This window comes from Lithobates pipiens, unplaced genomic scaffold (assembly GCF_037356315.1).
Source record: "Lithobates pipiens isolate NorthernLeopardFrog02 unplaced genomic scaffold, aLitPip1_a1.2 Scaffold_28, whole genome shotgun sequence".
Lineage (NCBI taxonomy): Eukaryota > Metazoa > Chordata > Amphibia > Anura > Ranidae > Lithobates > Lithobates pipiens.
The window spans coordinates 213,179,564-213,201,603 of record NW_027507789.1 but is presented as its reverse complement, the minus strand read 5'-3'; the positions used below and the strand labels follow the sequence as shown (position 1 = coordinate 213,201,603).

Sequence of the window (22,040 nt, the reverse complement as noted above, 5' to 3'; positions counted from 1 at the left end):
CCCCTCCACCCACACCTGTCCACCTGCTCTGTATATGACTCAGCCGGTGGTCACAGGAAGCTGACGACACCGACCATTTACATCTGATTATGTCACCATCTTTTGTTGATTATCACCTACCATATAGTCTGCCAGGACTTCAAGTGGACAGGTGCTAATGACTTGTGGATTGGCCGGCCGCCTCGTTTGTAAATGTGTCGAGGTCCTTTTCCATTTCTAGGGAAAAGTGAGGAAACATTTCATGTCAGCGTGAGAGTTTGATCCTGTTTAACGTTATTCTGTGTAATGCTGCTTTCTGTCCCCATGTATTTTATCAACGGGGCTCCAGTTCCTGTTCACATGCGATGTCTGATGTGTGAGGCCCCATGATGCACAAACACCTATAACCTTTTATCTGCAGGTGGTAAATGCATCATAGCTGCGTTTTGGGGCACGTCTTGGTTATTAACCACTTGCTTACTGGGCGCTAAAACCCCCTTCCTGCCCAGACCAATTTTCAGCTTTCAGCGCTTATGCATTTTGAATGACAATTGCGCAGTCATGCTACACTGTACCCAAATGAAATTTCTATCATTTTTTTCACACAAATAGAACTTTCTTTTGGTGGTATTTATTCACATCTGGGCTTTTTATTTTTTGCTAAACGAACCAAAAAAATAGAAAATTTTAAAGAAAAAAAAAGTTTCATAGGTTGTTATAAAATCTTTCAAACAGGTAATTTTTCTCCTTTATTGATATGAGCTGATGAGGCGGCACTGTTGGGCACATATAGGATGTACTGGTGGGCACTGATGGGCACAGATAAGATGGCACTGATGGTCCCTGATGGGTGGCACTGATAGGTACCACAGATAGATGGCACTGATGGGTGACACTGAAGGGCACTGATAGGTGTCACTGATAGATGGCACTGATAGGTGGCACTGATGGGCACTGGTAGGTAACACTGATGGGCAGCACTATTGGTGATACTGATAGGTGCTGCTGTGGGCACTGATGGGTGGCGCTGGTGGGCACTGGTAAGTGGCACTGTTGTGCACTGATAGGTGGCACAGGTGGGCACAGATGAGCTTGCGGCAGCTCTCCTTGATCAGAAACGATGTCCCTCTAAAAGCCACCCGTGATCGTTTTTCCTCTTCACGCTATCAGCACGAGGAGAAAAAATAGCCATTTACCAGTTCTGTTTACATCACATGATCAGCTATCATTGACTGACAGCTGATTACGTGGTAAGGGGTAGGAATCGACCCCTTACTCCGATCTGTGATCAGCCGAGTCTCATAGACTCTCTGCTCACAGAGCACCCCACGTGCAACCTGCAGGGGGCGCGCAGGCTGCTCAGGCACAGGAGGACATCTATTGACGTACTCCCGGCAAAGTAGGTCCACGCTGCAGCCGTCATTCGGCTTTAGCACGGATCTGCAGAAGTTAAAGAGATCCTGAATTGGAAGATACTTTTTCGACACAGCCTAGCCTTGCTTCTTATGATGGAAGTTGAAGTCATGTGACTCTTGGAGTTGGCCATAGCTGGAGTATATGCAGGAACTGGCACCTGACACTAAACCCTAGTACACACAATCATAAAATCATACGAAAAAGTACCACATTCACATCGATCGTGCGATAATCTAATCGTTAGTACACAGCTTTCGTCGGAAATTATCCAAAGGAATGAACAAAAAAAATTTCTCCTATGATTTTTGTTTGATTAGTATAGTTTTCATCGGAAAATACAATACAAATACACTACAACATATGACATCACTTTGATTTTCTATTCTGTCGTACGAGAATTTTCGTAACTTTAGTAACCTCTACATTTTCAATAAAAGACTAGCATGGTAAAAAAAAAAAAGGGAGGATCATTCATCCAATATTCTCATTGTGTGTACCAGGCTTATCACTCCCATCAATTTGGGCGGTATATGTACCTAAAAGAACAATTTAAATTGATAGGTTTTTGTAGCAACAGGATTCATAATTGCATCCAAAACCATTCAATATTTTACTAGTACACCGCCTCTGATTACATTTATTTACCTGCGTTTAAAGAGGAACTGCAGTCTGCTGACATAATTTGTAATACAAACATCTTTGCCATTCTGAAGCTTCCCTCCACCCACTCTGCAAATTATTTTTGATTTCTCTATGCATCTATCTTTGGCATCCAAAATGGCACAGGCACCAGGGTTTACACAATTGCTGAGAATATTTATCAGCCTGTTGCAGGTGAAGGAAGCTTTTCCTCAGTCTCTTCTCTCTGCCACAAAGTGACAGGCTGCAGCAGGGGCTCGTCTGATCGCTGGCGGAGAGCAGGGGCTCGTCTGATCGCTGGCGGAGAGCAGGGGCTCGTCTGATCGCTGGCGGAGAGCAGGGGCTCATCTGTGTCAGAGATCTCTGTACCATTTAAAAATGACACGAGAGCCAGGATTTACATGATTGTATCATCCCTGAGCCTGCTGAGAATATATATCAGTCTGCTGCAGGTGAGGGAAGCATTTCCCCAGTCTCCTCTCCGCCAGCGATCAAACTGCAATATTGAAACTAGTCTCACTAGGTGAGTGCCTGCAAGCAGTAGCTGATCTGTGTCAGAGATATCTGTGCCAGCCAAAAACTACGCAGGCCCCCCAGATTTACAAGACTGGGTCGTCTCTAAGCCAACATCAGCCCAGAAATAGATATTGGATGATGCCTGATCTTAGATGGCGCTGTCCTTCTGGGGAGAAAAGCTGATGAAAGCCTGTGAGAGATAATACATAGAATGGAAATGTTACATTGATAACTGAGCATGCTGCACTTACTATGAAAAAATATATGATGCTAATACAAACTGCAATATTTCTGAGCAATTCATCCACCTATGTCTGACAATAACAGATCATCCAAGAGATATTCCAGCAAGCCGTAAAATCTCTGCCCTTTACTATGTACTTAGGGGCTGATTTACTAAAGGCAAATAGACTGTGTACTTCGCAAAGTGCAGTTGCCCCCTGCAAGGAGCAGTTGCCCCCGAGCTTAGTAAATAAGCAGAAGATCTGCTGCCTTCCATTATCTAATCGTGTGCAAGCTTTCATTTTCGTTGCATATGATTGGGTACTCTTTGCAAAGGGAATCATTACCTGATTTACTAAGCTCTGGAGCAACGGCACAGTCTATTTGCCTTTAGTAAATCAACCCCTTATTGTTTATAATTCATCATCCCTATGTCATCTATAACTAGCCATAAGTGTTTAGATGCTCAGATAAGGCTTAAACCCAAAAGGAAGCATTCATTATATTGCAGCTTACCAATTCTTAGATGGGGTGGCTGCATCTGGCCAGTAAGTCTGTTGTTTTCAAAAGAACATGCTCTCTTGCAGTTACAGAGATGAGGCAAACCATTTAGCGCTGATAGGGATGCTTACAGTAATCACCTTTCATGTATTCATGTAAAACCTTTATCCCCCCCCCCCCCCCCAAAAAAAAAGAGTTTGGCTTTAATTCATTAGTGTATCTAAAGTAGTAGTAAAGTTGATCGTACTTCTAACACTTCCCTCCCCCCCCCCCCCAGACTTGCAATGCTGCTGGCCAAATGTGCCCCCTGTGCTCCTTCATCCAGAGTGTGTGTGGGGGGGGGGGGGGTGCTCTAATACAGGTGTGCTACTGGCCAGACCACCAGGTGAAAACGGTGGTCTAAAAAAATAAAATAAATAAAGGTTCAGCCACTACATTTAATGATTGGTAAGCTGCAATATATTACATTTTTGGTTTTGGGTTTAATACCACTTTAAGCATTGTGGGATCCCTTCATTTGCAACCTAAAAGATCATAATCCTTCAATTTTTAATGAAAGCAGTGACTGACAATTCTTCTTGGTCAGTTGTCTAGTACATATTAAAAAAAAGTTTAAAAAAATCAAAAAAAAATCTTATTGGTTGTTTATGGACGCACATACTGTACATTTCAACAAGTGTTAATAGAATTCGGTGATTTCTTTATCTGACACTAGAGGGCAGCATAGTTGCTTGTTTTTATGTCTATATGAGTCCCCTCTCCCATAACCTGACCTAAAGACATCTTGCAATAAATAGATTACCATGTAATGTTTACTTTGTTTTACCACCCCCATTGTTTTAAAGTCCCTATACTTTGAATTAGTCCTTTGTTTTGCGCAGCCATCGCTGGATTGCTTGTAGACAGAAAGTGACTGCAAGGAGGGAGGCTGAATGCAATCAGCAGCAATGAGATGCAACAAAGGATGAAAAAAATCTATATCTTTATTAAAAATAAAGACTTTATTTTTTAAAAGCAATTCTTTATTATACACAGAGCTTTAGCAAAAAAATAAAAAATAAAAAAAATTAAATATATATATATATATATATATATATATATATATATATATATATATATATATATATATATATATATCTCACACATTGCTTAATGAGGACATGGACACTCACTTTATCATAGGTATGCGCAGCCTATTGCATTAGGGTGTGCACCCCAAAGCTCATATGCATGTGTATATACTGACAGTGTCAGTAGAGCAGCAGACGGTGTCAGTAGAGAAGTGGATGGTGTCATAAGGGCAGAGATTGGTGTTAGTAGAGCAGTTACAATACTATTTTAATATTTTTTTGTTTTGTTTTTTAGGAGAAATAAGAAAAAAGGAGATTTTTTTTTTATTTGGTGAAATATCAGTGGTCTAAACATTGGCAATATGCACCACACAGGGTGATTAGGCTGTGCCCGGGCACACCTGGCACACCCTGTGTGCATACCTATGCACTCTATAGAATAATAATTTCCCATATAATGAAATATAATAATATACACAGAATAATACATAGAGAGAGAGAGAGAGAGAGAGAATGGTAATTATATGCATTTACAAACACACATAAAATAAAAATCCAGGCAAAAAAGAAAATCATAAATCTATCAGTTATATGCATTTTTTTTGTTTTTGTTTTTTTGAGAGGGGGTGTGCCCACTTTTTTTTTTTATGTGTGTATTTGTATATGCAAAAATACATGTACACATATTTACTATTCTCTATATATACTATCATCAAGCCCCCTTTTTTTATTTGTGGCTGGCAGATGTAGTACTGCAATTTGACCACATGGTGGCACTACAGGACATGCCTAGATATTACATTGCCAGCACTAGAAGCATTCATTATACAGATACAGGACATTGCAGTGCAAGCATAAAGAGGTGAAAGGAACCATCCTGCCTGTACAGGTGATCCAGTTAGAGCATTTGGAGTTGGATCTCATTAGAGCTCCACATATACATAGTGTTTGCATAGTGAGGACTCCTTGATTATTGTACTTTCATTGTTGGCCCAGACTCCAACAAGTGTCTTTTATCTGTCACTGCACAGATAAGCTCCTCATTAGCTGGTTAGGTTATCAGTACAAGGTTAACCCTTTCTTCTCAAGGCTGGGAACATTGTAGCTTATGGCAACTGTTCCTCTATTGCATGGGGTTTGCCCAGATCTCAGCAGATACCCCCACCCCACCCCACCCCAAGTCAATCATTCTTGAGGTTGGATTTTACTGGCTCCCTCTAGATAAGGCTGGGGGGGGGGGGGGGGGGTGTCAGCTCAGTGCATGGGCATACCTTACAGGTGACTTCAACGTACAGGGGTCACAAGCTCTTGCCTATTTCTGGGAAAGCGTCTATTTGCACATTAGTGATGTCTTCAGAGAAATGGTACCAAACTCCTGCATTCAGTATTTTTAAATTGCTCTTACCGTACGGTGCAATGATAGACATCATATAAGCAAAAGTGATGCAAAACTGCACATTTGGCGCTGCCCCCCCCCCCCCCCCCCCCCCATGTCTTTCCACCAAATCCCTGAACAAAGCCTTAACCTGGCCATCCAATGTGGCAATTTTCAGTTAGGCTGGCCATACATGTTCATACATACATGTTCAATTTTCTTGTACAATTTTAGATTCACCTTAAACTACGTAGTGCAAGGGTCTGCCTAATTGGATACGATTAAAGGTTGTTCAGTTTTGACCTTGTATTAAATGGTTTTTGGTAAACCAATAATTTCAATCACTTTTCAGCCACTGGGAATATCAAGAGGATTGCAAGTAATGGGCAAAAACTAGGAAAACTACCACCCCACCAGTTCTGGGCAGGATGTACTGGAAATGGAGCGAGTACAAAGAAGGGCAACAAAGCTAATAAAGGGTCTGGAGGATATTAGTTATGAGGGAAGGTTGGGAGCACTGAACTTATTCTCTCTGGAGAAGAGACGCTTGAGAGGGGATATGATTTCAATGTACAAATACCATACTGGTGACCCCCACAATAGGGAGAAAACGTTTTCAAGGAAGGGAGTTTAACAAGACACGTGGCCACTCATTAAAATTGGAAGAAAAGAGGTTTAACCTTAAACTGCATAGAGGGTTCTTTACTGTAAGAGCGGCAAGGATGTGGAATTCCCTTCCGCAGGCGGTGGTATCAGTGGGGGGGCATCGATAGTTTCAAGAAATTATTAGATAAGCACCTGAACGACCGCAACATACAGGGATATACAATGTAATACTGACATATAATCACACACATAGGTTGGACTTGATGGACTTGTGTCTTTTTTTTGACCTCGCCTACTATGTAACTATGTAACAAGTGAGATTGAGCATCAGAGTTTGGTCAATTGTGAAGTCAAATCTGGGCAATAAAAACACAATTTATTTAAAGAAGTTGAAATTTAAATAAGAGAAAAACAAAACAAAAAACATGCCAATTTTGTTGACCATTGTCACAGGAAATGAAAGTGGGGGGGGGGGTGCAAAAGTTTAGATTTGTCCCAGAACGAGGGGTGAGGGGAACTCTTCCAATGGGGAAAGCCGTCTTTATGTGAATTCCCTTCACTTTGAAAATGGAGACTTTCTGTTGTGTCTCCAGAACGCTAGTTCAAGAAACTTTTAGTAGACAGAAAAAAATAAAGTGATAGGTTTGAACCCTTTCCAATTCCATCCTGAACTAAATTAAACGTTTTAATGTCTGTTAAAAAAAATAATAATGTTTTGGCCTAAATATACATGATTTCTCTTCTTTTTTTTTTTCTCCAAACCTTAACAGGAGACATCAAGCAGCTTCTGGATAAACAGAACAGATAAAAAAGAAAATAGCATTGCAATTCCATGCAGGCTTATCAGTCCATACTGCTATTTCCCAGCCTCCCATGGCTAAGATGAGAGAGCCTGGTAAGTTAAAAGGGACCTGCAGGAGACAGAATTCCACTGGGTCTGCTGTCACCTGTCTGTGCTGTGGTGTCAGAGGAATGCGGCTGGGGGGACAGGTGCCATCTGGTCAACACGTGTGGGCTTGCCTCAATCAAAGTTAAAAAAAAAAAAAGTATCCTTCCCTGAAACTCTTACTAACAATTTCAGTATGAAACAGACCAGGGGGGGACCTCACAGAGATGAAAGACGTGCTGGATGGTTAAATGGTGAAATTGGCCGCAAAGTGTCCTCTGCCCCCCCCCCCCCCATTAAGCTTGAGATAGCGCTGTATGGGGGGAAGGAGGGGATGCAGTTGATGTTTTATTTCAAAGAGTTGTACTTTTGTGGGTAAAAATAAATAAATAAAAAATGTAACCATAGAATAACACTTTCTAAACCAGTGATCTCCAACTGCAGGCCCGGGGGACGGGATGTGGCCCTTGGCTTGCCTTTATCTGGCCTTTGGGGTACTATTCCACCAACTGACACCATCAATAAGGTATTATTCCTCCCACTGACATCATCGATGGGGCACTATTCTTCCCATTGGTACCAACAATGAGGCACCATTCCTTCGATTCAAACCATTACTTATGCCCAGCGATACCGGGGTATATCCAAACTGTGGCCCGGGTGCCGGATTTGTCTTTTGGCTTGCCTTTATCTGGCCCTTGGGCACTATTCCACCAACTGACACCATAGTTGGGGCACTATTCCTCTCACTGACATCATTGATGGTGCACTATTCTTCCCATTGATACCAACAATGGAGGACTATTCCTTCCATACAAACCAATGATGGGGCATTGCTTATGCCCACTGATAATGGGGTATCTCCAAACTATGGGGCTGGATGTGACCATTGGCTTGCCTTTATCTGGCCCTGGGGCACTATTTCACCAACTGATGCGTACACATGATCAAAATTTTGGTCAGAAAAAGCTCTGATGGTTTTCCCAATGGAATTCTGACGAGATTTCGCTCAAGCTGTCTTGCATACACACGGTCACACCAAATTCCGACCGTCAAGAACACGGTGACGTACAACACGTATGACGGGACTAGAAAAAGGAAGTTCAATAGCCAGTAGCCAATAGCTTCCGTCTCATAGTTGAATCTGAGCATGCGTGAATTTTTGCTCATCGGAATTGCATATACACGATCAGAATTTCCGATAGGAACTTTTTCCATCGGAAAAATTGAGAACCTGCTCTTAATCTTTTGCTGGCTGAAATCCGGCCAGCAAAATTCCGATGGAGCATACGCACGGTAACATTTCCGACTTTTGCTGGCTGAAATTCCGACCGTGTGTACACGACATGACAACATCGAGGGGGCACTATTCTTCCCATTGGTACCAACAATGATGCAAAATTCCTTCGATTCAAACCATTACTTATGCCCACTGATACCGGGATATATCCAAACTGCGGCCCGGGCGCCGGATTTGGCCCTTTGCTTGCCTTTATCTGGCTCTTGGGCACTATTCCACCAACTGACACCATAGATGGGGAACTATTCCTCCCACTGACACCATAGATGGGGCACTATTCCTCCCACTGACATCATTGATGGGGCACTATTCTTCCCATTGATACCAACAATGGGGCACTATTCCTTCCATTCAAACCAATGATGGGGCATTACTTATACCCACTAATACCGGGGGATTTTTTGCCCCCAATGGTCACAGTTTGGATCCTCAAAAATCTCAAGGACAGTAAACTGGCCCTTTGCTTAGAAAGTTTGGAGACCTCTGACATAAACTAAAAATGCCCCTCACCTTGGTAGATATTACTATATTATTCTGAATCCCCCCCGGCCAAAATAGTACTTTTTGGTCTATTTACAGCAAACACAGTAGCACGCCTCGCCTTTATTTTTTTTACTTAAAAACAACCTGTAGAATGTAGGACATAAGGCTTAAAATTTAAAGCAATCGATTTTAGCATTGATAACCTATGGTGGAAAAGTATTATTATCTGTATGGATTACAACAATACTAAAGGTGTGTTTACAGAGACAAAAGGGCTGAATATCTGAATCCAGCATTCTGTGGAGACATTTCATATCTAATCAGGGAAAGTGCAATGCTGGTTGTGTTTACTTTTACGTTTACATTGATTAGCGGCGGGTGTGAACCTGTACATGTAAACACAATCTCTAAAATCTCACACTTTAACATGCTAATGCCATTTTTTATCTTTCAGTGTTTTATTTTGCAAAAGGAATAGTGACAGTCCAGCAATATAAACAAGACAGGGTATAAGGCATGAGTGTGGATCCTCTCAATATGTAAGGCCCCTTTCACACATGCGGAACGTATGTCCGTATTTCATCCATCCGTTTGCGGATGAAATACGGACATACATGCATTCCTATGGGATAGCGGGTGTCTGCAGATGAACATCCGCAGACACCCGATATCGTCCGCCTCCGCTATTGTCCCATTCTGCAGACGGAGGAAAATACTATTTCTCTATCCGTCTGCAGAGCGGATCGGATGAACACGGACAGACGGTCCGTGCTCATCCGATCCCCATAGAGGAGAGCGGAGAGCTGACAGGGCGGTCCCTGCACGGTGTGCAGGGACCGCCCTGTTATCTGCCGGCTCAGCGGGGACAACGGAGCGATCCCCGCTGAGCAAGCGGATCATCACTGGGCGGATCATTACTGATCCGTCCCGTGTGAAAGGGGCCACAAAATCAAGACATCAAATGTTTAATCTTTTCATTAAAATTAAAAAAATCTGCTATGAAGGTCCTTGTTGGGATACTTAAAGTGGTTGTAAACCTAATATGCAGATCATTATGAAATACTTACCTGAGATTGAAGCTGTTGCAGCGGCCCCGCACACCGATGTGACCGGTGACATGTCTCCCAGAGTTATTTCCAGATTCTCAGGCTCCGGTGCTGTGATTGGCTGGAGCCACAATGATAAATATCTCCTAAACCGTACATGTTTAGGAGATATTTACAGTACCTACAGGTAAGCCTTATTATAGGCTTACCTGTAGGTACAAGTGGTGTAACAGGGTTTACAACCACTTTAAGCCGGCCATAGATGGAATTCGATCGACTTCAGTACCACCAGCCTGTCGGATTTTTTGCATCCAAAGAAAATAGCGCTGGGGGAGAGATTCTCCCGTCAACACAATCAGTGTGGAATCGAGCGGTATGGGTTGCAGGGAAGAATATTGCATCTATGGCTTGCCTTAAAGGATAAGTTCACCTTTGGAAACATGTTACATGTTCCACCCGTTTTCAGGGTGGAACATGTAACATGTTCGCAATGTTGCAGCCGCTGCCCGATCCCCCCTCCCCTCCCCTCCCCGTGAAGAAGTTCCCCGTACTAGCTTTTACTTTTCGAAAAACAGTGTGGCTGTACGGGGGCCAACGGCCGCGCCATTCATTTTCACAGCTGTGTGTATGAATGAACTACAAGCCCCGACATCCTTTGCGGCTGCTGGCTTGTAGTTCTCGTGGCGCTGCGGGGCGCCCTGGTAGTTCATTGATTCATCCTGTCAGTGTGCAGTGACAGATCTGCAGGAGACCTGCATGGCACCCGCTGTTTTCTGATCGTGGGGGCATGGCTTTACAGGCTTCAAAAAATAAATAAATTAATAAATGCACTTTTTTTTTTATTGAACTTATCCTTCAAGCCTGGTTCACACTGATGTGATTTCAGCTGCAATGTGGGTCGCACTGAATCACATGGCGATGGAAATAACATTGCTTCTAATGGTGCCTGTTGACATCAATGCAGTACAACTGCGTTACGACTTTGGGAAAGGGTCCTGCACAACTTTGGTGCAATTTACAGTGCGATTTATCCCCAAAGAATATACAAACCGCATCCAAAATGCAGCCAAAAATCACAATACATAATCGCACTGCCAATCGAGTTAAAAATCACATCACTGTAGTGTGAACTGAGCCTTACTCAGCGCCTAGAAGCGATTCAGTTCGCATTGTGCGCTATACAAAGATTTCATTCATTCATTCATCACTGTTACAGGGTGACCACCGTGTCCCTATTGTGGAGCTGCATTGTCACAATGTCACATGTGGCCCTGGTGGGGACGACAGGCATGCGTGCCACAGCACACATTGCGCAGGCGTGATCCACCATCAAGAAGCCGACCGAGAGCAACGATGGGCAGCTGACATGGAAGCGAATGCATTTAGACAGGAAGTGGCTGAAAGAAGCTGGAGGAGATCTGAGATGCAAAACAGAAAATGTAGATTATTTATTCTTTAGGGCCCATTCGCACCACATGCAGTGGGAAGCAGTAGGATGCATTTTTTTTTTTATTGCACTCCAGGCTATTCTATGGGCATGTATTGCAGTACAGTGGAAAAAAAGTACAGCAAGATGAATTTTTCTACACTGCAAATGCACAAAATAGCACTACAACACATAAAATCCCACAGAAGAAGGAATCGGGCGCAAAGAAATTGCATGCAGACGTGTGTCAAATGCATGTCGCTGCGCATGCAAAAATGCGCAATAAACGCAGTTTGCGGTGTCATTCAGGTTGGTTTTTACATCTCCGCTGAATCAAACGCGACCCTCGCCGACAAAACCCACCCCCCCCCCCCCGGGACCGACGTCGTCTTACAACTTCGCAGCGCGTTACGCTCAATCGACCCGGAAAACAGTGTGCAAACAGCGTGAAAGAAAAGACAAAAACAGCGGCCCGAATAAAAGGCGGTTTGTAAAGAGGAGATCCACATTTGTTTAAGGAAAGAAAATAAAGAAAGAAAACTTATTTGAACAAGCGAGCTGCTCCCATTGTCCGGCTAAAGTGTCCGCTTAGCTGTCACAAAGGAGTTTTCTTGTTTGGCTACTATGTATTGGAGATGTGCAAAAAAAAGGGGGGGGGGATAAGACTCTGAAAGACCCCATGTAGTCAGTCTAATCTCATGGACCCCTCTCTCCCTCTCTCTCCTAAACACAGTTAATGATTAGTGACCTAAAAAAAAAATCCTCTTCTCTCTCTCTCTCCTCTCTCTCCCCAGTGCAGGTATAGTGGAGGAGGAGCAGGCAGGGAGATTGCCTTCAGATACAATAAAAAGTTTGCACAGCTCTATTATAGGGGTGGGGAGGAAAGCATCCAAAAAAACTCACAGCTCCAGGCACCTGCTGGAATGGGGACAGTGCAACATCTAAAGGCACGCCCCCTCTGCCTGCTGACTGGCCCAGACTTGACAATACTCATCTGCATAGCCCCTCCCCCGGCCTGGAGGGCTGCATATTAGTCAGTGGAGGGCTCAGCAAAGTCAGTGCCTTTCCTTTAAATCCCAGAGTGTGGAGTCCCATGTAAGATCCTTCTTCTCTGTGTGCTGCTGCTGCTGCTTCCTCCTCAGCAAGATGCCTCGATCATTCCTGGTGAAGAAACACTTCTGTGCCTCCAAGAAACCCAACTACAGTGAGCTAGAGAGCCAGACAGGTAAGACCATCAGAGACAGGGGAGCCGAATGTCTCCTAAACTGTGCAAAGTGTTTAATCTCATTCTAGGCAACTGATACAATTCATTGTGCTACAATGCTATTATACATGCTTTGTGCAACCGTTATTAAAAGTTGCAATGTGCTACAATGTTGTTATAAGTTGCATTGTAATAGTTATTATAAAATGCATTGTGCTAGTTATTATTACAAGTTGCATTGTGCTAGTTATTATAAGATGCATTGTGCTAGTTATTATAAGTTGCATTGTGCTAGTTATTATTACAAGTTGCATTGTGCTAGTTATTATAAGTTGCATTGTGCTAGTTATTCTAAGATGCATTGTGCTACAGTTATTATATGTTGCATTGTGCTAGTTATTATATGTTGCATTGTGCTAGTTATTATATGTTGCATTGTGCTAGTTATTACAAGTTGCATTGTGCTACAGTTATTATAAGATGCAATGTGCTAGTTATTATATTTGCGTTGTGCTACAATGTTAATAAAAGTAGCATTATGCTACAATTTAATCATAATAGTTATTATGTTTCATGATGCAGCATGCATAACGTTAGCTGCTCAGTTCTGCATGAATCCATACATATAGGCATGCAACGTTTGTCTTTCCTAGTACTGTTCTTCCAAGAATATTTTTCTAGTTGTATGCTGACCTATTTTAAAAATGATATTCTTTATTTACACAATTTTATATAAAGTTTATTGTGATGCACAAAGTACAAGTACCAAATACAGTGAAATGCACACTTTCTTTATGCACATATTGCATAAAGAATATACAATGTATACTATATATGAACAGTATACAGTGTATACTATATATGAAAAGTAGACAATGCATACTATATGTGAAAAGTGTACAATGTATTGTATACTATAAATAAAAAAGCAGACAATGCATACTATATATGAAAAGTAGACAGTGTATAATATATATGAAAAGTATACAATGTATACTGTAAATGAAAAGTAGACAATGCATACTATATATGAAAAGTATACAATGTATATTATAAATAAAAGTATACAATGCATACTATATATGAAAAGTATACAATGTATATTATAAATAAAAGTATACAATGCATACTATACAGTATATGAAAAGTAGACAATGTAAACTATAAATGAAAAGTAGACAATAAATGGCAGCACCTATGTGTTGCATGCTTTTTGCTTGTAGCCTCTTTGAATATATATGTAGTGTAAGCATGGTTCTAGATTAAGGATCTTAAGGTTGTGTTTTTTTTTTTCCGTTACAGTTTATATCTCGCCATTCCTCTACGACAAATACCCCATACCTGTCATCCCCCACCCGGAGATCCTGACCACCGGAGCTTACTACCCACCTTTGGTCTGGGACACCAGCTTGCTTACCACCTTCTTCACCACCGACCCCGACTACAGCAAGTCCCCCATCTCCACGTCCAGCGATGACTCCAAGCCCCTGGACCTCACGTCTTTCTCCAGTGAAGACGATGAGGGCAAGACCTCCGACCCCCCCAGCCCGGCGTCCTCGGCCACAGAAGCCGAGAAGTTCCACTGCAACCAATGCAACAAGTCTTACTCTACTTTCGCTGGACTGTCCAAACATAAGCAACTGCACTGTGACTCTCAAACCAGAAAATCCTTCAGCTGCAAATACTGTGACAAGGAATACGTCAGCCTTGGGGCCCTGAAGATGCATATCAGGAGTCACACGCTTCCTTGCGTCTGCAAAATCTGCGGCAAAGCCTTCTCCAGACCATGGCTTCTGCAAGGACATATCAGAACTCACACAGGTAAGGGTCTTTTCTTCATCTCTGTATAACTTTTTCTTAAAAGTTCCTAAACTTTTTTTTTTTTTTTTTTTTTTTTTTTTAATCATATGTAATGGCAGTTGAAGGACTTAAGATCCTAAGCCTTCATTTTGAGGTCAGCTGCTTCTTTTTAGGATGGTTGTGTGTTGGTGGTCGGGGAAGCCATGAGTTTATTTAGGAAGGGAAAAAAATAATAAATGTGGATTATTTCAGCTACGGCAATTCTTCTTTAGGAGTTAGAGTGGATGTTGTTTAGGGTGGGCCTATGAATTGCACCTGTTACTGTACAGTTGCAGGGCATGTGTACTTGCAGCTGTCGGATTGTATTGCGATGCATTGCATCCAGTCTGATTGTTGTGAGTTGTATGGGGCTAATTTTCACACCCTCTTCAAGTGCCAAAGGCTATGCAAAGGCAAATCAAAAGCCATTAATTGTGTTGGATAAATGCCTCATAGGCGCAAGCCTAGCGCCATGTGCCTATTAGCATCCTGTACAAAGGCTGAATGCCAATTTAATTAAGCACTTTATTTCCAAAACCTTAAAATCTGACACGCCCTTGCAGACCCAACACCTAGTCCCTTTGACGGGGTAATTGGGATCTTTTCACTAATTGAAACTATAAAGTGAATATTTTGTTCTTGGTGATTTAAAGCAATTTCTTACATCGTTTATTTATTTTATTTTTTTAACAGGTGAAAAACCCTTCTCCTGCACACATTGTAACCGGGCCTTTGCAGACCGCTCAAACCTCCGTGCCCACCTGCAGACGCACTCCGACGTCAAGAAATATCAGTGCAAATCCTGCTCCAGGACTTTCTCCAGAATGTCGCTCCTTCACAAGCACGAGGAAACGGGCTGTTCTGGAAGCCATTGAAGGCTCCCTTGTGCACAATTGACTTTTTTTTTACAGACAGTGCAGAGGGAGTCAAGTCTCTCCCCCCCGAGTTCAAATATTCCCTGGCTATGGTGTAGCAAGCGCACAGCAATCAAGTGGGGACCTATTACACTTAAACATGCTCTTAGGTGCCGAAATTAGCTCTCTGCCTTCCAGACTTTCCTTGCAGTCTCCTAAAATAACACTACATTCATGTGTACACTACACAGTATTTTCAATGAACCTGTGACTGCAGAACTTTTGCGGCAAAAGAGAAAAAAAAGTTACTTTTTAACCTGTATTTTTGGAAGCAGAGACTAATTCCTCTATTTTTTATGAAGGACAGAATGAAAAGTGTTAGAATAAAAAGTGTCTTATTTTTATGAACATGTGTGTGTATATATATATATCTATAAATATATGCAAGGCAAGTACTTTTCAGCAAAAGGTGTTACTATGCAATAATAATATCACACTTTACAGGGCAGCTGTTTGAATGCGGCACAGTGATGGATCTTTAGAGGCCGCTCCGGGAACAATGGTCAGGAAAGCGAGAGCTTGCCGCTGTTACCAAATAACAATTGTGTTTACAAAGCTCTCCAGCACCTGTTAATACAGCTCTTTAAAACAACTGCCTTTCACGGGCGCTCAGATTAATAGTGGGCAGTTGTCAGGCCATACAATGGATGATTGTGCAAGTCAGCCCGCAGACAGGTGAACCAGCAGGAATACAAAAAAAAAATTGTATGTCTATTGACAGGTGTCAGTTGAATGCATTTTTTAGCATCTGTACATTCTTTTTTTTTTGTATGATTTGTTTTTTTATACATAATCCTTACAAAAGAAATGTTTACATTTTGAAAGGTACACTGGTATTTATATTTTTATCTGCCACATTTTGTACTGTTGAAACATTTTTTTTTTTTTATAAACACATTTTATTGATATTCAATAAATAAAAAAAATTAATTTATAAAAACAATGTTTCCTTTCTTTCTCTTTTCTTCTTTTTTTTTTTTTTTTTTTTTTTTTTTTTAATTGATGTTTTTGAGATTGTGTTGTTATTAAAGTCAAAAATGGCACAAGAATCTTGTTGGCTACAACCCCTAAAAGGGAAATAAAATGGTTAAATAAATCAATAAAACAATTGATAAATTAATACTTTGATCCAGGAGCGGCCGGTCCATTAGGGGTGCAGAGGTGCTGCTCCCCTGCAGGGAGTCGGAAGGAGTTTTTTTTTTTTTTTGTTTAAGCCACATGATTAGAGCCTGAGAGGCTCTAATTGGCTAGAAAAAGGTTGGGCTCAGGGCGCAGGAGGGGACGTCACCGTTGAGGGGTGTGTGTGTGTGTGTGTGGGGGGGCGACCGTCACCGTGGAGAGACTGAGTGCTGGCGGAACTGGGGGTTTTGTCTGCTGGCCCCCCCCCCCCCCAAAAAAAAAAAGGTTTAGCATCAGCCACCACTGCTTTGATCTCTGAATGGTACTAAGGGCAGATAGACCACGTGTGCAGACTGTGCAGTTGCAGAAGGGCCCTCTTGAATTTAGGGGCCCATTCATCCTAAATGTGGGTCCTATGATATGGCCGTTGAGATTCCTTCTCTATCTAGCTGTCAGTACGCAATAGAGTGGATTTACTAAAACTGGAGTCGAACTGAACTCTAAAAACAATAAATAAAAATTTGTCTGGAATTGAGCTGTAGAGCGAAGTTGCCCAGTCAGCATCGGATGTCCAATTCTGCAGCATTGTCATGTGACCAACACCGCCAAGAACAAGCAATACTTGGGGGTTGATTTGCTAAAACTGGAGAGTGTAAAATCTGGTGCAGCTCTGCATAAAAAACATAGAAATCAGCTTCCAGGTTTTTTTGTCAAAGCTTCATTAAACAAGCTGAAGTTAGAAGCCGATTGGCTACCATGCACAGCTGCACCTGCTTTTGCACTCTCCAGTTTTCGTAAATTGGCCCCTGAATAAGCGTTCTTGTCGAACAGGGGCCCAAAAATGTGGTCTTGCGCAGGTCCCTAAACGGTATGACCCCCTTTGTTAAAATTGTGCGGTCAAGTAGTATTGGGGGGGGGGGGGGGGGTCCTAATTTGTGCAGTAACCACAAAATAACTGATCAGAAATTACATTTCAGTTGTCTTAAGTCTGTAGTACATCCGATCCAGCAACAGAGCATGCTGAGCCCTGCAGTTCTACGGCAGCTGCATCCTCTATATGACAGGTGCACACTGAAAGAGTCAACATTTTACCGGGGAAGGGTGAAAAGCAAAACAATACACTGTACTCTCCGCGAGGAAATCGGAAACACCTGCTGCTTTCAGTGTCTTAAAGCACTTGTTCATTTCTATATCATGTTTGAAAGGCAGGTGGGGTGAGTGAGCAACAAAAGGCGAAGGGCACTCGGGGTCCAGATCATTCAAAACTTTACTATTTTCTTTTCTTTTTTTCCTTTTTTGGAACTTCATTGTTTCACCTCTGAGGAAAGATAAAGAATGACAACCCAAGCTGCGCTCATTAGGTTTTAAATGAGGACAAGGTGGCCTCAGGAGAAAATTGCTGCTCGGGCAAGTTCTTAAGTTGACCATTCCCCCCCCACCAGTGAAAAGACATGGCCTGTGGCTACTACATGACCTCTCGGATACATAGATACATACCTGTCACCCTGCAAAAAGGGGAAAGATGATTTGTTGACAAGATGTTCTGTGGGGACTGACGATCCAGCATTTGTGTAAGTATGATGAAGTACAGTGACCTGTTATGATTTTTTCAGTAGGCCTTGCGGTATCACAGCAGCCGATAATGAAGATGGTTGGTCACCGATGTGGTGCAGCCTCAGGGCCTTGCAGTGTCTGCTCTGCCCCTTACAAGTTAACAGCAGAGTGATGAAAAGATAATGGAAGGAGCAGAATAACTTAGCCATTGCCTGCAGGTAATGTTTTAGAATCATCAGGGCATTTAAAGTGTTTTATTGCAGGTGCCATTATAATGCATTTAGTTCTAAGAAAACCGCCCTGTGAAGGTAACATTTCAGATGTAAACCCTGCAAACCTGCCTGTTCACCTGGGCATGTTATCCATTGTAGTCATTATCATTATTATTTCTCTTTAAGAGGAGCAGGGTATAAGGTAGAAATGTGCCTTGTCACTGGACCCACTTTTTATCTAGACTTTTATAAATTATCCTCTAAGTAGTCTCCAAACTGCGGTCCGAGGGCCAGATACGGCTTTTTGCTAGCTTTTATCCGGACCTTGGGGCACTATTTCCCCCAGTGACACCAATAACTGTGTACAATACCTCTCATTGATAATAATAATGGGGTACTTTTCCTCCTCCTACTGACCGCCATGATTATTCCCACATTTCTATCCCCACCGACCACAATTTGGCCCCCTAAACCTGAAGGACAGTAAACTGGCCCTTTGTTTGAAAAGTTTGGAGACCCTTGCTAAGCTCCAGATAATGCTGGTCATAAATGACTAAAAGGAGAAATACAGCCAAAGCTCGTTTGGCTGTCCTTCTTCTGTGGATCGCAGGAGTGCAGTTCGTTCTACACTCCTGTGACCCATTTTCAGCAGATCGCGGGCTGAAGCCCGCTGTCGGCTGATCTCACAGAGCCACTCCAGGATGGGGAAAGATCGCTAACCTGGACCAGCACATGGCTCAGCCTCTCAGCGAGAGAGCAGGAAGCCGATGACTGACAGGAGTGCTCTGCACTGAGAATTCATCGCTCGGTTCTCAGTCTTAGAGCAGGTGGGGAACAGATGCAGCTGGGACCAATGCTGCATCCACCTAGGTAAGTGTTATTTCTAAAAAAAAAACTTCTCTTTTAAAGAAGAATGGCAGGTATGGAATTTTGGACATACATACATTGGCCTACCTTGGACCAGTGTAACTATGCACCATACCTGTGGGGTCCCTCTAGAACAGTGGTTATCAACTTATGAGCTAAAGAGGGCCTCAAATGCAGCCCCAGACATCACCAAAGGGCCATTTATCAGTGGCGGCTGGTGGGTTCTCCTTTTGGGGGGGTGGCAAACATGCACCAACCCCCCCCACGCGGGTGTTCTGGCAGCGCCTACACGCTATGTGGCAGGGCTCTCCTCTCCTGCATTAGCGGGCTGTCCTCCTCCTCTCCTCCAGTGCAGGGTGGCTCCGGTGTTCATTCCTCAGTCTTCCTCCCCTGTGTGTCTCCTCTTCCGCCTAAGTGCTAGGCATCCAATAGGGTCCCCTGGTACTTTGTTTGGCCAATTGCAAAACAGGTGATTGGCGGGGAAGAACTGTAGTGTGACCATAGCAAACATTAATTCGCTATCATCGCACAACAGGGTGGGATCAGGACACAGTGCTCTGCGCCCTGACCCCACCCTATTTTGAAGCCTATTAGAGCCTCTGGCTCTAATCACGTGCTTCAAAATACACACCCCCTGCCTATCTCCGCTATAGTAATTTGTGTGTCCGGCATCCTGAAAGGGGCTGGGCACATAGATAGGGAGGGCGGCGGAGGTGTTGGGGGGGCGGTGCCCGTGTGCCCACAATGCATGGGCCACTGCTGCTACATAATGCTTTATATAGAGTATGTAATGTCTGAGAGGACTGTCAGAAACTGCAAAAGAAATGAGGGTCAGAGAGTGAGAACAGGATACATTGTTGGTTTGGGGCATGCTGCAGAAGACAATACGAAGCTGGGAACATGTTACCTGAGTCTAGTAGGGATCCATGCATTTACCCTAATCAATGTTCCCACTAAAGACTGCTGAGGTCCGAGGGCCACACATCCTATACCAAAGGGCCACATTTGGACCTCAGGCCACAGGTTGGGCACCAGGGCTACAGAAGCTAGAAATCACTATAGTAGGCACTAATATGTGAGTGATCTATACTAGCTTTCGGGTCCCGCGCCAAGCTGTTGCCCTGTTGCTTTCTGAACACAGGATGTCAGCCACTTGGCACAGGTGCCATTCAGAGAGTGATTTGCATTTTCTAAATGAATGCAAAGCATTCTATGATTGGACCAGGTGGAGAGAGAGGCTTCACCGCACCACCTCCTCCAATCAGAGAACGCTTTGCATTCATTCAGAACATGTAAAGCACTCTCTGAATGGCACCCCTGCCAACCAGCTGACATCCTGTGTTCAGAATGCATCAGGGCAGTCGCTTGGCACTGGACCTGGAAACTAGTAGAGATCAGTAGTACCGGTGTCTATTACAATGATTTCCAATGTCATAGAACAGCCTTTTTCAATCTTTTCAACACAGAGGAACCCTTAAAATAACATTCTGGGCTCGCGAACCCCTGTTAAAAAAATGACAACTCATGATACATAATGTGATAGTGAGTGGGAAGAATGCTCCTCACACTTGTCATTGGGAAGAATTCCCCCTTTACAGATAACTAAAAAGATCAATGGTTTCAGTAGGAACTTATCTGAGAGGCAGAAGTTGCTCATTGCCCAAGGAACCCCTTGCAACCTCTGGAGGAATCCTAGGGTTCCATGGAACCTTGGTTGAGAAACCCTGTTCTAGAGGGATCCCACCTGTTGAGTTGAGAGGTATCTTGGTATAGTGTGGTCTTACCGTGAAGGGTCCTAATGCACTTCACTAGGGCCAATTTAGACAGGAGCCAATTAACTTACCAGCATGTCTTTGGAGTGTGGGAGGAAACCAGAGTGCCCGAAGGAAACCCACGCAGGCATGGGGAGAACATGCAAACTCCAGCAGGTGGTGTTGTGGTCAGGATTCAAACCAGTGACCCTTTTGCTGCTAGGTGAAAGTGCTAACCACTACACCACTGTGCTGCCCTATATGGTATATACATACAGTAGTTACATTGGTCCAAGCTGAACCAATGTAGCTATGTAAAAATATCCATACCTGGAATTCTGCTTTCATTTCTCTCATTCAGGCCAACAACCTGAACAAGAAAAAAAAATAGCAATTGAATCGCTCATCCATGCTAATCAGCGTGGATGGAGAATGCTCTACCTGTCGGCTATTGTGTCTAGGAGGCAGCAGCAGTACCAAACTTTTGTTAAGCCGGATGATGCTTGCAACTGATCAAATTTCGGCTGATTTAGTATGAATCAGTCACAATTTCTGCTACCTATGGCTACCTTAAAGCGTAAAGTCCACTTTTGCTGAGAAAAAAAAAAAGCATTCCCCTCTGGGTGATCCATATTGCAAGGATTTTAACAAACTTTGTTGCATATTCCTACCTTTTGTTCTTCTGAAGAAGTCCCTGTGTGTATATCTCTGTGACCCTGTTCTGAGTGAGTCTAATGGGAATGTTTTCATAATTATCAACCAGTTGCTGCAGCTGTAGCACCCCGATGAGGAAATGGGGCAGGGTCTGCATCCTTTTAGACGTGATTTCCTATTGGGAGTATCTCACCAAAAAAATGACATTTTTGTTGCAAGGGATGCCAAAAATCTGACTTGTATCTTAGCGCAGTCTTCTGGGAAAATCAGTGAGCCAATCACACAAGCAGGAAATGATGTTTCTGGGGTGGGCGTTCTGTACACATTCTATGTACAGAACACCTCCAGGTAGCCATATTGCATTGTAGTTACAGAAAATTACAGCGGCTGCAGATTGAAAAGGAAAGGTAATTTTAAATAACATTCAATTACAATATTACTTGTGTCGCAATTGTATACGC

General features: G+C 43.0%; 1 protein-coding gene across 1 annotated transcript; it reads left to right on the top strand.

Moving 5' to 3' along the window:
- Positions 1-12,512: 12,512 nt before the first annotated feature.
- On the top strand, positions 12,513-16,309 carry SNAI1 (snail family transcriptional repressor 1). The gene is made up of 3 exons (XM_077460513.1): positions 12,513-12,690; positions 13,972-14,490; positions 15,202-16,309. Exons 1-3 carry the CDS (start codon positions 12,612-12,614, stop codon positions 15,381-15,383), a joined length of 780 nt encoding a protein of 259 aa, XP_077316639.1. The 5' UTR covers positions 12,513-12,611; the 3' UTR covers positions 15,384-16,309.
- Positions 16,310-22,040: the final 5,731 nt, after the last annotated feature.